Source organism: Takifugu rubripes, chromosome 16, assembly GCF_901000725.2.
Source record: "Takifugu rubripes chromosome 16, fTakRub1.2, whole genome shotgun sequence".
NCBI lineage: Eukaryota > Metazoa > Chordata > Actinopteri > Tetraodontiformes > Tetraodontidae > Takifugu > Takifugu rubripes.
In genome coordinates this window covers 1,601,991-1,618,785 of record NC_042300.1, presented here as the reverse complement: position 1 = coordinate 1,618,785, position 16,795 = coordinate 1,601,991, and the positions used below count along the sequence as shown (strand labels likewise).

The 16,795-nt window shown below is 45.7% G+C and overlaps 1 protein-coding gene across 1 annotated transcript; it reads left to right on the top strand.

Annotated features, from left to right (window-relative positions):
* Positions 1-2,306: 2,306 nt before the first annotated feature.
* On the top strand, positions 2,307-16,526 carry pnocb (prepronociceptin b). Its single transcript, XM_029849726.1, has 4 exons — positions 2,307-2,438; positions 10,721-10,985; positions 15,726-15,970; positions 16,005-16,526. Exons 2-4 carry the CDS (start codon positions 10,851-10,853, stop codon positions 16,336-16,338), a joined length of 714 nt encoding a protein of 237 aa, XP_029705586.1. The 5' UTR covers positions 2,307-2,438; positions 10,721-10,850; the 3' UTR covers positions 16,339-16,526.
* The last annotated feature ends 269 nt before the right edge of the window (positions 16,527-16,795 follow it).

Here is a 16,795-nt window from a genome sequence, read left to right as displayed (position 1 = left end):
CTTAAACTAAAGCATAAGTCAGCATTTCTATGACTTGATCCAAAGAGTGTAGAGTAAAAATGAAATCTGCCAGTGCGCCCCCGTAAACCAGTATGTGATGGTGTCACATTGCTGAGGGTTCACATGGTGGGGCCATGGAGGCTCTGCTGGAACTTGGGCTCAGCTAGCAAGCTTTTCTTCAAAGTTCTGTCTTCTGGCATGTTTTGTCAAAACTGTAAATAAAATATTTGATAGAAAAGACTTGAATGTATAATTTCAATGCACACGATGTAGGTTATTTACACTTCCCTTTTGGGATTATTTTCCTAAAATGGTTGAAAAATGAACCACTAAATTGATAAATGTTGAAGAGAGAGACGCATGTTTCCACTGGTTCTCTGTAAGACTCACTTTATGCCAGACGTCAGACAGGTTCTAGGCCCTGGATTCTTTTTTAGGGTGTCTGATTTATGGCAGAAAGGATGAAAGCAAGCAATTTTTAGAAGTGATAGAGAACACTATTCCATTCTTCAAATGGAACACCAGAAACCATCACAGCAAAGACAAGAAAAACCCACGAATAAAGCTGACAAACTGAGCAGCCTCGACGTGCACCTGCCCTTCACATGCACATGGCCAGCACCCTCCACGGTACTCATCGGCATTAGAAACTACAGAGTGCCCCTAAAACCCCAGACTGCAGCGGGCCAAAGGCAGAAGAGCCCAGAATGACTGAGGTGCTGGCTGACTCAATCAGTGTTCATTTAATTTCATCGCAATAAGCGAACCTTCAGCAGCTATCGTGTTGTGACATGGCTGATTTGAAAACCAATTACATTTTCTAAAGAGGGTATCTTTATGTTTCTAATCCTTGTGTAAAAGAGCTGTCAGAGGAGAGCTCCAGTCTTAGACGGAGGACTATTTTCTGCCACACAAAGAGGTGAGGTTCTATTTGATGGCAGAAAATATCTCGGGTTACCTACAGAAGCATCTGTAGTCGCTAATTCAGCTCAGGTTTTTTTTAAAAAAAAGCATCAAATAACCTGTCATATGTGTGTTGAGGAGAAAATCATTAGTATGTTTACATGGACATAACAGAGGCTTAGATGTGGGAGCAGGATCCTCCCTGTTGGCCAGTGACAGTCGGCTACGTGTGTGTGGACGCAGGACCACCGGTGGATAACAGCCGTATCAATGACAGACAGGCCTCGCCGCGGCCGCTTGTTCTTTGGGCTTATCTCAGCCGCACCGAGGGTCCTGTCTACGCAGCTGATTCATCCATCACCCAGAGCGCTCTCAGGTCCAGAATTCCCGGACCTGCAGGTGCAGCGGAGGGGTAATGGCAATGCTGATTAATAATCCTCATTTTAATTATCATAGTCATGCGCTAACTACATTAGCAGCACCACTCCTGGGACGACAGTGTTAGTCCCTTCTCAGAAAGCTTATTACTCGGCCCGTTATCTGCTCGTCTCAGCACCCTGTAGTTCTCTGGGCCAGTTAGATCCGATTCAGCATTAAAAATGCTTGATTTAAGCCATCCTCTGGATTCTCAGGCGCCACAATCATTGATCACTGACCCCCAACACCAGGCCTGGTGAGCCAAGGTCGCCTTTGCCCGAGCAGAAAACTCTGCTGCTGCAACATGATAATGAAGCAACGATGGAATAAGATTAGATTTATTTTGCTATTTCTTTTCTTTGCTTCCCCATAACTTGTGGTTTGGAGTGGATCTGCCTCTCCAGAACCTCCAGGCTGACTCATATTAACCTTCTTACCGCAGAATAAGAAGGGTTGCTCCCTCCCTCCATTCATTGCCCTTCGTCACAGCAGTCACTCTTTGAGATAACATCTTCTCCCCTTGTGTGCCATCAACACCACAAAAAGAGGCTTGCTTCTTTTCTTTGTCCCAGCACAACAATCTTATTGATCCGCTGCTGTCTAACTAGCTTCTCTAGCAATTATTCGACTTCTGTTTTGGGAGGGAATAATCAGTTTAAAGTATCTCTCTGATCCCTGTGTTGGAAACAAGTTGCCATAAAGTTTGAGGGTTTTATGGACACCTTAGCCATGGGAATTCTGAATCCATTTCATGGTGGATAATGCTTATTTTAGAGCTCCCATTAAGTAGCTGAGTGAAGACGAAACCGGCGGTGTGCGTCGCCTCCTACGTCAGAGGGGGCCACGACTTGTGTGTCGACCACAGGTTTGTGCGTAACAGGACGGGGGAATCCACCCTCTCTCCAACGCGCCTCCGTGACGATGTGAATGGTGATATAGAGAGGAAGGGATGGGAGGGGGGGAGAGAACCGGAGGGTTGAACGGGAGGGAAGGGGTGTGCCATTATAAGAAGCCTCAGAGGAGGCATGCATTCAGTTGTTGAAACCCTTAGCCTCAGGATACCAGCTGAGCCACCCACCAGAGGAAGGACTGCCAGAGAACATCCGTACCACCTGCAGGTAAGGGAGCTCTCCTGTGTGACCTGCACGTGATCTTACCTGTGACTCGTGATTGTGCAGAGAAACGCTAAAGACAAGAGGAAACTCTAAATTTGCACAGGACTTGTTATCTTTAATGCAACCAAAGCAGCTGGTTAGAGTCTGAAGGCGAACTGCTGGTTCAGGGGCGTTCTCTGGCTTTCTGCCTGCTCTGCCTTCTACTGTCATTTTGGCCATGCTCACCTGAGGGAATCTGTTTTTTCCATTACCCTTTGTGTCCCCCGTGGCTGTTACAGCAGCCACCGTCAGCAGTGCCTACGTCTCACTGATTACTACTTAATTAACCAGGCACAAAGTCCAAGATCGAAACGAGAAAACAGGGAGTTACTCGGCTGCACTCAAATGTGGCTCACCTCAACATGTGATTGGTGGGAACTAAGAGAAGATCTGGTTAAATGAATCCATTAATTGTGGATCAATAAAACTTTGATGGGAACTATTTTATCTTGTTGCACTCCACTGCAACTTTTGCCTGCTTAATAGATAGCGCAGCCTTTCACAGCTAATCAAAAACAAGTCAGAGGCAGCTTCAGCCTCCACCACAAAAAGTGCAAGAAAAAAACACATCTGAAGTGAATCCCGTTGCCTCATGCTAAGCTCATAAAATGAGGCTTTCAAAGATGGTGGTAATGAATGTGCATAATCCTGAGCCGTTATCAGCAACAGTGATACTCAGGAAGGGGGAAAGGGGGAGAAAAGGAGGGAGGAATGTGCCGTTCACAGGGAAAAGAATCAGAAATTGTTCACAGGACCCAGTTTTGGAGATGAGCCGTGTTGACTTGCCCAGTAAAGGTGCTATTTACGTTCCATTTATTTACTCTCCTTTTGTGTAAAAAGATGTGGACTGCCTCCCCTTTCAAGTATCCCTGGACACAAATGAAATTCGAATTGGTAAAATAATCAAACCGAGGTTCTATTTAAACATGTAGCAGAGAATCTATACACATATCTAAGTTCAACAGCCATAGAGAAGACGTAATTATTGTCAATCCAGGTCCAGTGTTTCAATTAAATGCAATCATGCATCATGCCATCGGTAAAACATGGGAAAAAAAATATAGAATTAAAAGTAAAATTGAATTGTAACATATGTGATTCCATTCACAAAAAAACAAATTGTTGCCATGAGAACATTTTAGCTTGAAACCTTCTCTGCTGCACTGTGATTGTGCCATTTACAGGATTTGCTGCAGACTTATTTAGCATTCTTTCATCGTTTTGCGTGCACAAATTCACTTTGAGATCAGATTTAATGAATCAGTGAGGTTGCCAGACATTCCACCATCTGTTGCCCTCAACCCGCTTTGTTTTGGACTTCATCACTTTTTGCAACCCGTCTGTCCTCACCTTGCTAAACCTATTAGAAGAGCTTGTCTGACTGGGCTAGATTCCTTCCCCTCGGCTCCATGTCCAATGGATTAGTGCAGGCACGGACGCAGCTTAACGGCGGCCGGGTCGATGATGACACTGTGGTGGTGTCCGTGGAAGTGCTGGGGCTGAGAGCATCACCACCAGGGGCACCGACCTCCATAAAGTCGGTTCTCCTGCTCACGCCGTTTTCCTTCGATTTTCAGCTTCGACTCGTCTGCTTTCATTTGGTGACATGAGAGACAGATCCACCTCCCCTTCTGACATTCTGATACTCACCGTGGGGCTAAATAAAGATCATAAGTTATGCATTTGACCTGAAATGAGATTCACATGCAAATGACGGAAAAATCCAATATTTCAGTTAGCAAAAGTGATGAAAATGTATTCAAAAGATGTTTGACTCTTTATGTATGTTTTCTCAGTACTTTGATTATATTTCCATTATTTTCATGTCCATAGAAAGACTGATGAAAAGAGAGAGAAAACATTGGCACCACATAGGCACGGGTCCAGCTTACTGATGCATTTAAGGCTGCATTGCGTAAGATTTTTTTTTAAAAGTCCATTGTCAGAAATCAAATACATATATTCTCCTTTTATGATAGCATATAAAGCAATTTGTGCAACGCCTGTATTTTTCACCGTATCTCTGGTTCCCCTTCATATGCACATAAGAATTTTGCTCTGCATGCTCCTATAGAACAATAAAAACACAACCTTCATGTTTTAGTTAATCAGTTTTTGTTTGAAGGGAAAATGAATTCAATATCTAATGAATAATGATGATTTGACTGAAAATCTACAGTCGTGGAAGCAAAATCTTTGCATTACACGTAATCGCCACTAGAGGCCAGTATGTACGCCAAACAATTAACAACGTAGCGTTAATAGTACACATTTAAAGTGTTTACCCCCGTACAATGACTCAGTCAAAGTATTTTTCTAATTGTAAATCTTATTTCCTTTGCTCAAAATCACATTAAGGTATTTTGCACAACAGTTCTCTATCTAAACGGCTCTGTGACGATATTATTTTTGGGGCTATTAACTGAGCTTCATAGGGACGACAGTAAATGAGATGATTGTTGCTGAGATTTCGCTGCATGAAGCACAAGTTTGATGCTGGAAATGATTGCAGTGGTTGTGTTGGGTGCGTGCTTTCAGGTGCAAATGTGCTTGCAATTAAGAGAAACCCCACCAGTGCAACTGATGGATGCTAATCACATGCTCAATTGACTTGATATGATGGAACCTCTGAAGGAAGCAGATTTGAATATAAAGTGTCACATCTCCACTTAAATTTTCTACTAATGTGAAAGGGTTATAGCCTATGCGGGGTATGAGAGGAGACCAAAAAAAAGATCATTTCAGTGAATTTGTGTGCTCTGTAAGACGTCATAAAAGCTTGCCATTATCCAGGGCCAGCCAGATTTTCCCAGGAGATACGGTTACATTATCTCAAGGATCCAAGATGCTAAAATATGGCATTTTTGCATCTAACTGCTCCACATTAGAGTTAAAGCTGCAGACGACAGTGTCCCTTTATCTCATGCTCTCTACGCAGATGGAAGTTTATTCATAAACTTACCGGTAAAATCAATCCATTTTCACAGTGCTGCAGCTACAAAATGGTGGCTGGAAACTGGCCCCACTTTTTGTTTTTCAGTCATCAAAGTGTACCCAAGTCAATCCCTTTAAATCTCACACACCTTTGGGGTTGTCATTGCATCGGGACTCGCATTACTGGTACATGAATACATAAACAGACTTCAGGAGAAGGAATAATCGTCACACCGTTTGGTAATCTGATGCCTACATGCACGTCTGAGGAGCCAGCGCGAAGGCAGTGCTGACATGGTGCCGCCTGGTTTCAAAGACTTAATAGTGCAACGCGCGCAGCCGCTGAGGCATTAAAAGCATTTAGATTTAAAGGGTCTTTATTGTGTTGATTGGAGTTCTAATTGCAGTTAAAGTGAGAGTGTAATTGCTTTCATTGTGATGCTTTGGTTGCGTTGGTTTAAGCACCACTTTTGTTGAGCAACAGCAGCATCTCAAGGAAAAAGAGACGCTAACAAAGTGAGACTGATGGAGGGGACAACTCGAAAGCCACCACTAGAACTACAAATAAGGTCTGAACCATCCTCAATTAAGGTGAAACTGAAACCACTAATATACATCAAGCGGTCTTTAATAAAAGTCCTCCCTGGAAAGGATTCAAAAGCCAACCTGTGACCAGAATCACACTTTTGGGATGTGTCCATTTAATTGTGGTGGCTTCATTCCGTCAGGAAAAACATCCCATCAGTAGCATCAGGGGAGAAGTGGAAACACGCTAAACTATGAGCCGAATGCTGGCACCAACATTTTCCCTCAAATAGCACAATTTGGAGCATGAACCCAACAGTGTGACCGTTCAGAAACGAGCGAGACCCAAAAGAGGGATCAGTCTGAGCCAGCAACCAATGATGATGCAGAGTAGACACAACAAAGAGGAATGATTTGGGAATTCTGGCAGGAGTGAAATGGTTGTTGGTGCAAATACTTGATGAGAATTTGCAAGTGCCATTAAAATTCAGAGGCTCAGGAAGATTCTGTGCAGGTAATTTATGAGTGTTGGAAAAGCTAAAATAAATGACTTCATTCTTCTATCCTATATTTACAAAAAATCCAGTTTGGAGAAATTCTGGATGTGGAATTGAAATGCCAACATAGATTCTGTCTTTGCTTGGCTACTGATACTGAGGCAACACCTTCCAGCGGCCGGCTGGAGAACGTCAATCTGTAAAACATTCGATGCGCCTCAGATTCTAAAGAATTAATTGGGGGCCATTAATGGCCCATGAGATATAATATGTCATCATTGGACCTTAAATCTTTTTTATTCCTTTCCCCTGCGTGGCGCTGGCATCTCCTGCCGTGTATCTTTGGATGGTTCTGCTTGCAGCTTGGCCTTTAGTAATGAAGAGTTAGGCCGTGGAAGGGAGCAGCCACCTGTGCAATATGTCATTAGAGATAAAAGATGGGAGCCACAGATCCACAGATGTGGAGATGGGGGAGAAAAAACACGCTGGAGGATGAGTGGAGAAAGACGGGAGAGCTGGGGGTAGACGAAGGACCCGCAGAGTGGATGCGACGCAGGAACAAGGAGGAAACGGGGGGAGAGGACGACCTTTAGGTTATCTGTGCATTAGCAGACTCCTTTGTGCCGCTCGGCTCCACGCGCACGACTAATGGACGAGATGGAGTGAGTCAGAGCTTTGTCAGGCACGGGAACGAAGCCTTTCTTCTCCTCGGCATGCACCCGTGACACCTACCCCCCCCCCCCACCCCCACCTGTCATTAAAACACCCAATGCTAATTTAGCCCTTGCTAGGACCTTATTGAAGCAGTCTGTGTCTCTGGATGTGATCTACAGACAGCTTATCCATCCACCGTTACATCCATTAAAAGTCCAGCTAGGGATAGTGTGGTGAAAAAGAAAGGTTTTATTTACCTACGAACACATTCACTCTGTATTTTGAGTTTCAAACAAGCTGTTTGTGAGCGTTTCAAACCCTCTGAAAAGTTCCTGGGAAGTGTTCGGAGTTCAGAGGCATTACTAGCAACATGAAACTGGGAGTCAAGCCTTTTTTCCCCAACACACCATTAACCACCTGGGGAAACTGATAGCAGAAAACCAGAAAGACCACCAACATCTTTGGCCTGCTGTAAATAACTGCAATGTGTTTCTCTAGAACTGTTCCCTTAAAAGGTGCAACTTCTTTCCTGTCTTCTGATTTACCAGATGCTCCACCAGGTCTTAGGAAACAAACATTTCAAAAAGAAGACAAAAAGCGAAAGTGGATTTCGCTGTAATGGAAGTTCTTTAATACGAAGCTTTTATGTATTTTAGGCTCATCAAAAAAATAGAACGAAACAAAAACACAGCAGGAAGTGCAGTAATGCATGAGAGCAGCGGTGATTCACCAACACTCTTTGATAGAAGGCAAAGGACGACTCTGTCTCCAACCCCCCTACAATGTTCAGGGTCTTAGTTAGCTCTAATGGAAGCTCAAACAGCGTGTTCATTACGGTAAGACCTGGGTAAAATCATTCATTTGGCTTAATGGAAAGACCCGTCTGGAGCTACCGTGGAAGGACCCGTCCTCTCTTATATTCCATTTCCTTTTCACTTTCATTCCAGCCTTCTTTTTGATTGTGCATGCTGCTGATATTTGCCAATGATGAACTTCCTGTAGAGCGTTCTCCGCTCTTGGAGGATTACAAGATCTTAAAACAGGGGGAACGCCCAGCAGGGCACCTCCTCCGAGGTTCTCTACCTTATCTAAACGTCATGATATCATATATCACCCTGCCTGCTGCAGCAGATAGATTATGTAGATGACAGGAAATCTTAAAGGAACTGCAGTCGTATGCAAACGTCTAGGCATGGACACGGATGACCGAACTCTGTCATTACTCAATGGCGGCAGTGAGAGAGAGTCAAGGGTCAGCCCCCCCTCATGAATATGTTGATGTGGGTTTCTGAGATTTGGGTGTTCTAAATTCTTCCTCCATTAACCACTTTATCCCCCCTCTGCCCTGCAGTCCTCCCCCCAAACAAGCCGCAACAGCAGAAGAAACTCCCTTTAACAAGGAGAACCCCGAAGCAGGACCAGGCTCCTGTGGGGGACCAATGATTTTCTGCTTAACCTCAGATCACATTTAGAGTGAGAGCTGCGAGACGTGTCAGAAGGTGATCTGGAGGTTAGCTCCTGTGTGTCACTGTCTTTATTTCATAGCGTTGGAATGCAGCAAAGACTTTTTAGTTCCCTCCAACATCTAAACAAACATTGACATTGTTGCTAAATGTCCCAAGCCTGTGTGTGTGTGTGTGTGTGTGTGTGTGTGTGTGTGTGTGTGTGTGTGTGTGTGTGTGTGGACCTTTTGGTTTTCGTCCAGGCTCCAGATCGGAGACTTCAATCAATCAATCCTTATTTATATAGCGTCTGTTACATTCAAAATAGTCTCTAGACGCTTTCCAGAATCCCAGGGCCTGACCCCCAACAAGCAACAGTGGCAGGAAAAACTCCCCTTTAACAGGAAGAAACCTTTAGCAGGACCAGGCTCATGTGGGGTGGGGGGTCCTGCTGGTGGAAGAAGACAAATGCTGTCAGTGAAAAACCACCCGCTAGGGACCCTCTTCCTCAGAACACAGGCCACCAATAAACAAACACCTGGTGATCCAGAGTCACTTAAACCCACTCTGTGTCAACGTGGTGATCAATAGAAGTGATTCCAACAGCTCAGCACCGGTGTTGGAGGGAGCACTCGGCCGGTCGGGTAACACTTGTGCCTTTGTCGATTCCTTCTCGCTGCTGGAGGTGAGACCGAACTGTTGCGGCGTTCCTCAGCCTTTACAGTGATGACAACTAAATCCAAGGCAAACAAGCAGCACTCGTTCAATAATCAAGCGACCACAAACGTTTGTTTCTCCACAGCGATTTTGCTTAATATTAAAAAAGCCAGGCTTCTGCACCATCACATTAGATTGATTACTTGTTCGAAGAGCTCAGATAATGGCTTTCTTTTTTCTGCGGATTGTTGTGGCTCGGAGCGCCCGCCGTTCATCACAGGGCCCCTGATGGAGACGGCGAACAACTTTATTAATCACAACAATAATGGTCGTGGCCGTGACCTCAAACGCCCGCTCACATTAATGCTCCGCTAATATTATGTGCGGAGGCTGCATCTTTGCAATTATCCAGAGCCCACATTATCACTTGCATACTGCCGCTGTACTCATTTATTCAACTTACTTAGGAAGGGCCACTTAAGGCAGAACATAACAATGTGAAATGGGCTGAGTCAGCACACCAACAAATGATCAGAGCACAAAACAGCTGGTAAAGCAAACAAACAGACCCCTTGAATGATTTCCCATAAAGCCATTCATATCTGTAGAAGGGCACCTGTTTCACCAGCTATTGAGTGGTAATGTGGCCGCGGCTTGCTTGCTTTCGCTAATTTATCGATGTTTACGCTAGCAGCTCAGTGTGTGGATGATGACGTCGTCCTGTTTGCCGTGGATTCACTTATGGCCTTTTACTTTTCACCTTCATTTGAAGATTATTACAAAGAGCTGAAGAGCGTCTGAGGGTCCCTCGGGTTCATTTAATTGCTACTCAATACGTGTTATTCATCTTTGAGCCTATAAAAAAACAGTGCCCTTCCGTAAAGTTTCAAAAATGCAAAGTCAGTTTTGCTCTGCACCTGTGAGCAGATTTAATGGAAGTGCAGCAAAGCTGGTTCTGTTTGCAACCGGAGACCAAAGGGATCAACACGGAGAAGCAGATCCACGAGAGGTTCTGTCTCCTGGGATAATGGCTAAAATAGTGGATGATAGAGCGGAACGCTGGAGGCCATGGGGTGAGGAAACAACCGATACAGGAGCTGCATAGTCAGGAAACCATCCCTGGGGTTCTCCTGGTTCTCTATGGGTTTCTGGGAGATATCGTGTGTTTGGGGCAGACAGATCTGGAGCTCTTCCACACATTGTTTAGCTGAACCTCACAAACGTTCTCCCGTTTCACTGCATGAAGGTTTCTGCCGCATCATCACCAGCACCACCTTTGGTTTAACCTGACCTCTCGGAGCAGAATTCTGTTCCTAAATGGCTTCTAATCCATCCTGCAGCAGCCGTTTCCTGCCTGTCCATTTTTCTGGCTGTTTCCTCCAGTTGTGCTTTCTCTCCATCCCACACACGTCCATCCTCTCCTGCTGTTGGCTGAACTCATCCCAACACCAACGCGTTGACTGACCCACATCCAGCTAATGATCCCTGTGGATTGCTATTGACGCAGTATGCACCACTGTCTGCTTTCTCCCTGTAGACTGCACCCTGGTCCCCGTAGGTGTCGCCTCCTCCCCCCTGTTTCTCTGGCTGGTGGCCCTCATTTCAGAAACTTCTCCTCTACCTGTCGGGCCCCTGTCTGTCCCTTCTCCGTCGGGCTGTGCTGAGCGATGAAGATCCCTCTGTGGTACCTGGTGGTGCTGCTGGCATGTCTCTTCACCCCTGGACGCAGCGACTGCCAGGGGGAGTGTGTGGCGTGTGGGCTGCTCATGCAGCAGCAGCTGCAGCAAGCGTTCAACACCATGGTGAGTGTGTGTGTGTGTGTGTGTGTGTGTGTGTGTCTGTGTGTCTGTGTGTGTGTCTGTGTTCTTGTTCTTGATACATGTCCACCACCAAAATCTGCATTCTACTAGTAAAATGAGAACATTTAGGGTTGATGTTAGAGGTCAGAGTCAGGGTCAGGAGGTTGCTTGTGATGAGTAGGGAGCTGTGGAATGTGTTATGTCTATAAAGGTCCTCACAGTGATAGAAGTACAATGTATGTGTGTATTATGTGTTAATGTGGTTCTAACTGCTCAGATATTTCTTGTTTTAACCTTCTTTGGACCTGATGGGTAACTGTAGTTCTAAGCCCAGATGTGAAATGTAAAAAGATAAAATCATACTGGTTGTTGAAAGGATCAGATATGACCTCACAGTATAATGTCACTGGTCATCACAGTAGTAAGCTGTAGGCTCAGGATCAACACCCATGGGTCCGCGTTTCTGGCTCCCACTTTTTATCGATTCTCCTAGCATCTGCGGCACCTGACGCGGTGCTCTTGACCAGCAACAAACTCTCCCAGATAAAAACCAATGCTCGCCGGGGAAGTGCAAGCTCATTTCCATGACCCCACGAGACACGTCAGTGGGTAAAAATAGTCGGTGGACATCCATGCATAACAGCAGGAGCTAATTTAGCTGATAATGACGCGGAGAAGGACAGCTGGGACCTTTTGGGCTGGTTGTAATGGAAGTCTGTAATTGACTGCTGCTCCGTATCATCGGCTCGCGCTTACGCCGATGACTGACACATTTTATCAGTTCCTCATTGTGCTGTTCGCCTTCCCATTGAGCCACAGATGGAAACCAGGGAGCAATTCTATTGTTTCACACTCCAGACAGAGTGTGTGTGTGTGTGTGTGTGTGTGTGTGTCGGTGTTTGTGTGTGTGTGTGTGTGTGTGTGAGTGAGCGATAGACCGTGTCTGTCTGTTATAATGTGTTATAATGTACACACTCATGGGATGGCCAGTAATACATATTCATACGTGCTTCAGATGTGGTTGATAACACAATCCATACAGTACAGCTTTTGTTCGTATGCTGTTACCATTAAAATGTTTTCTGTCTTGTTGAATTTTTCGACACCTTAAAGAACAACTGATTTGGGGGTCTTACATCAAACATTTTTCCCTGGTGGACCACCAAATACATACATAATGTTGAAAGCACACCAGCATGTCTGAATCTAATGAGTAGCCCTGGATTGTGAAGGTCAGCTATCACAGGTCTGGCAGGTGCACAACAATAAAATAAAAGGAACATTCTATGCTAGGAATGTACCAGAATCACCTGTAACGGCATCACCGACCATCTCACAGGAGAAGTGTCCTGGTGGCTGTCCTCAGATAACTCTGCCAATTGCTGCAGCAAAGGGACGAGGAAGGGGAAAAACTCTGACAGGTTATTACTGGGCAATATTCCTCCTCTCAGTAGTGAAGCACAGCCAATTTTACTGTCGCTTGATATCAGCAAAGAAGGTAAACACAGTCACTGTGGACAGACTGTGTTATGCTCATCACATGGATTGCTCCTCCACCAGATTCAGACCATCAGCAGATGAATACACAAGTGTGTATCTGCATTTATCAGGACTGGAACACACCGGGACCACTCACTGCCAATTATTTTACCAGGAAGAACTTTGAGGCGTCAATTACGAGTGAACCGCAGGGCTTAAAGGATTAAAGAAGAGCAGAGGACGATGTGGTCTGAGGACAGCAGGAAGTTCTTCAAAACAGAAAGTTCAAATGATCTCAGTGGTGAACAAACAACGATAAGTTGAAAAAATGCTAATAAAAGTGGCCATCCTTTCCCAGCTGATGGGAGTCACAATCTCAGACAGGAGGCCAGAAGATGGGAAGATGGAGTCTTTCTTGCTATAAAAATTACGATAAGTAGGTCTGAGCAAATATCTCCAACGTTAATCTGGTGATAAATCACATTTAAAATAAGCATTTTCTTCTAAGTGTCCCCAAAATGATCACAGGTTTCTGCAGCTGTAAATAAGCTCCTGTAAATAAGTGTTGTGTGAATCGGCCATGGCATTCGTTTGTTGCATGCAGGAAGGTCATCTCCATGGTGACAGCGTCTCTGTCTCAGCAACCGTCTGCCATCCCAGAGGTAGACCTCTGTGTCCTGAGCTGAACCAGGGCCCAACTAAGTGTTGGCTTTGTGAGAGCCAAGCCTGCACAAACGAAGCCTTTCATGCATCCTCACAACCTTTGGATCCTCGGAGCCTCACAAGTATATGAGTGCACGTCTGCGTGCGCTCACACAAGCACTCGCGCTCATGAACTCCTTTAGATTGCTCCACTGATCTGACGTGGAGGATCCCCTGGCGTGCTCATTTAATTTACGATGGATAATTAATTTCCGTGGATGGAACGCCCTCTTCTCGTTGCTTTGATGTGAGCAGGTCTTCCGATAACAATGCAATTTATCTCGTTTGAGCGAGATCTGATGAGTAAATGGGATTTGCTTCTCAAACGGGGGGGGGGGGGGGGTGGTGGGATGCATATGCAGAGTGTAACTGTAGCGTAGCAGCAGCCCCGTTTCAGGCCGTTGGTCTTCAGAAAGACTCATTCACTGTGTGTTTGTAGATGGTATATATGTGTGTGTGTAGCACACAGATGGTATCTGCTGTGTTATGACATAAAGAAAAGCAAAAGCCTGTTAAGGTAAAAGGATAAACACGAAAGAAAAGTGTTTAAGAGAAAAGCTTGATGGAAAAACAAAGAGCATGATGCAAAAATAGTGTGTGTGTGTGTGTATGTGTGTGTGTGTGTGTGTGTGTAAAAGGATTAGTGCAACCCAAAAAAACAACCATGTTTTCGGTACCTCTCAAATTCTGCCTTCTCTAATGTGGAGCGAGAGAAACAGAAGAACCCTGAGAACCAAGCTGGACTCGGGTCACCTGTGTGACCTGAACACTCACCTGAGTGAAAGTTCTGAAAGCCTTGGGGGTTTTTTGCCCATGAACAGCCATTAATAGAGTAGACAGGCTTGCTATTATAGCTTCGCCCACTCAGCTGCTGTCAACAGTCACATCACCTCTATATTTATATTTATATAGGCCTCATTCCATGAGAGCCCAGGGACAAATGAGGACTAATTTCCATCTGCCGTCCTTCAAAGTGGTTTGTAATTTCCACCAATTTTTTTTGCTGTCACTCACACCTCAGACGTCGGCGTCGCCTTCATCAAATGATGGACGTTTTTGTATGGCGCCGCAACTTTCGTGTTCTTGGAAGGGCACGGGAACGAGGTCCACTAGCTATGGAGACGTGTCCTTCTCCTGGAGGCAGGTCTTAGTGCTGATTTGGGGTTTTGCCTGAGAAATTGTCACTCCCAACTTTATAGGTCCTGGAGCTTGTAACTTGGAAACTCTGAAAGAGCTTTAAAGTCACATGTCCCTGCTGACTGGTTGACCATTGACATGGTCACATGCACAGAGGGTCCATTAGCGTCTTGGAGCTTCTCTCATCAATATTTTTGCATGAGCGCTTGTGTTAATGTCCTTGTAGAAATGACCGATGATGGCGACAAACCCACAGGGAACCAGTAAACGCTGCACTTCTCCTCGCTCACACTCTGGATCCTCCCCAGTTCTGTGACATTCGTATTTTCTTCCAAAACCTTTTTCTGCTGACAGTTGCTGTTTCATCTTATTGAGGCCACAGCGACATGGCAACATGGCAAAGGCCCCAAGCGTGCACGAGAGGGCACGACTGGAGAATAAAGTGGTTCCACTTGGGAGTCAAAGTGGATGTAAAGAATTAGACCCTGCTTCCAGTTTGTGCATTCAGCAGATGTAATTAATGGTGATTTTGCAAATCCTCATGTCAGGTGACAGGAAATATTCCCCCAAATGATGGCTAATATGCTATCTCTGTTAGCCTGTTAATCTAAACAGACGTCTCTACATTATAAGGTCGTAAATATCGAAAATATCTGAGAACATGGGGACAAACTTGACCTAGTCAGATGTAGAATTATTCCAATATGGTTCTATGTCCTGTATTCAACAGCCTCACGCCGGTTTGATAAGGAGTGACGTTTACCTGCTTCACTCTGGAACATGGATCTGGCCCCAACAAGTAACCCGGCCCATCAGCTGATCTTTATCCTGCACGATCTGACAGCCACTGTTGGAGAGAAACGTGACTGGTTCATCCGCTTTCGTGGCTCCCCTCTAGCTCTCTGGGTTCCTCTGGTTCCTCAAGTTGTTCAGGTTCCTCAGGTTCCTTGGGTTCCTCAAGTTCCAAACCTGCCAGATTCACAAATTCAACAGCAACTTCCTTCTGCCATCTCACCAGTCAAATATAAAAAATCAATCCAGAGCTCGAGGTGCTGACCTTAAATCGCCCCACTGATTTTTCAAGGTGCACAACAGATTCACTTATCCCCTCATTTGTTTTTCTCTGCCCATTTCTCTGCCAACCAGTTGACACTATTCATGATATTAGTGGTACCGGCACTCACCCGCCACTGGGAGGGGGGCAATCGAGGTGTTTTGGCCTCACTTTTGGGGCGCTGCAGTTGTGTGTTGATCCAGTCTCAAGTCCTGACTGAATATTGGGCAGGGTCTCCTCCCCGGTGGCCCCTGTGGCCCCAGCACCAGTCAGAACCGTGGTGCCCAACAGTCCACAAGGAAGTCACCTCATCTTGGTGGGCTTATCCAGTGCTGGGGGGCTGTGGTAATCTGTTTTTACCCTCTTTCCAGGTGTGTTTGCTGGAGTGTGAGGGTCGCGTCTCTGGCTCACTCACATGGGAGGTGTGCCAACACGTCATGAAAGTGCCACGGGATCCCACCCCGCCTGTGGGAGGGGTCGCGTCCTCCAGAACAGGAGAGGAGCTGGGGCTGACCTCATTCGAACTGCTTGAGTCCGCAGCGGCTGAGAGCTTCCAGGATGGGGATCAGGATGAGGCGTCCTTTGAGCAGCGCAGCGTCCAGTATGACTCAGCACTGCTGGGATCTTCTGAGGAGGGGGAGGGAACGCAGGGTCGCCACGAAGAGAGGCAACCGAGGGGAGGAGAGGAATGTGGAGGTCAACAGCCCCATAACAAGGGATCAGGATGAGATCCCGGAGGCCCTTGCACTGTCCAAACGCTTTGGTGGTTTCCAGAGGGGGCGCCATGGTTACAGGAAGCTGATTGGCTCTTCCATGAGGCCATTACAAAAGCGTTATGGGGGGTTCATAGGGGTGCGCAAATCCGCCCGCAAATGGAACAGTCAGAAACGGGTGAACCAGCTACTGAGGCAGTACCTGGGCATGAGGAGCAGCCGCAGCGGCAGATTTAACGTCCCCATGACTCGACTTTGGATGCAAAACTAACTGTGAGGTGACCACAAGGGCCTCCTGCGGTCACGGTTCACAAGTCACGCCACTCCGACCTCATCAGACTCTCGCCATCTCACTTTCTCTGTGTCCCTGAGTAACAAGGAATGTTTTGACCGTGATGTTCTTCTTATTAAGCACATTTACATGCCGTTCTGTGAAATAAAAGCATTAGAGAAGTGCAATTGATTTTTTTTTTTTGGTGTGTTGGTGTAAAAAAACGGCCTGAATGTGAACAACTAGAGTTAATGTAAGGTGTTACTGAAGGCCTGGATAGATCTGCTGCTGTTGTTCATCTCACAGTGTGTTGTGTGTTTCGGAAGAGCTCCCCTCGCTTTAAAAACACGTCTGGGGTGGGAGAAGTGTAGAAAATTCCTTAGAAAGCTGGATAATTACTCGGGCACAATCTGACTTGATTTATCCGTGGAAATAGATACAAAATTCAGTTCAATTT

What these genes read in the sequence shown, in the direction of transcription:
- pnocb (XM_029849726.1), top strand. Translation starts at nt 10,851, where the DNA reads ATGAAGATCCCTCTGTGGTACCTGGTGGTGCTGCTGGCATGTCTCTTC. An exon ending in AGCAAGCGTTCAACACCATG is followed by an intron (nt 10,986 to 15,725) that starts GTGAGTGTGTGT and finishes CCCTCTTTCCAG; the next exon opens with GTGTGTTTGCTGGAGTGTGA. An exon ending in GTCCAGTATGACTCAGCACT is followed by an intron (nt 15,971 to 16,004) that starts GCTGGGATCTTC and finishes GAGGGAACGCAG; the next exon opens with GGTCGCCACGAAGAGAGGCA.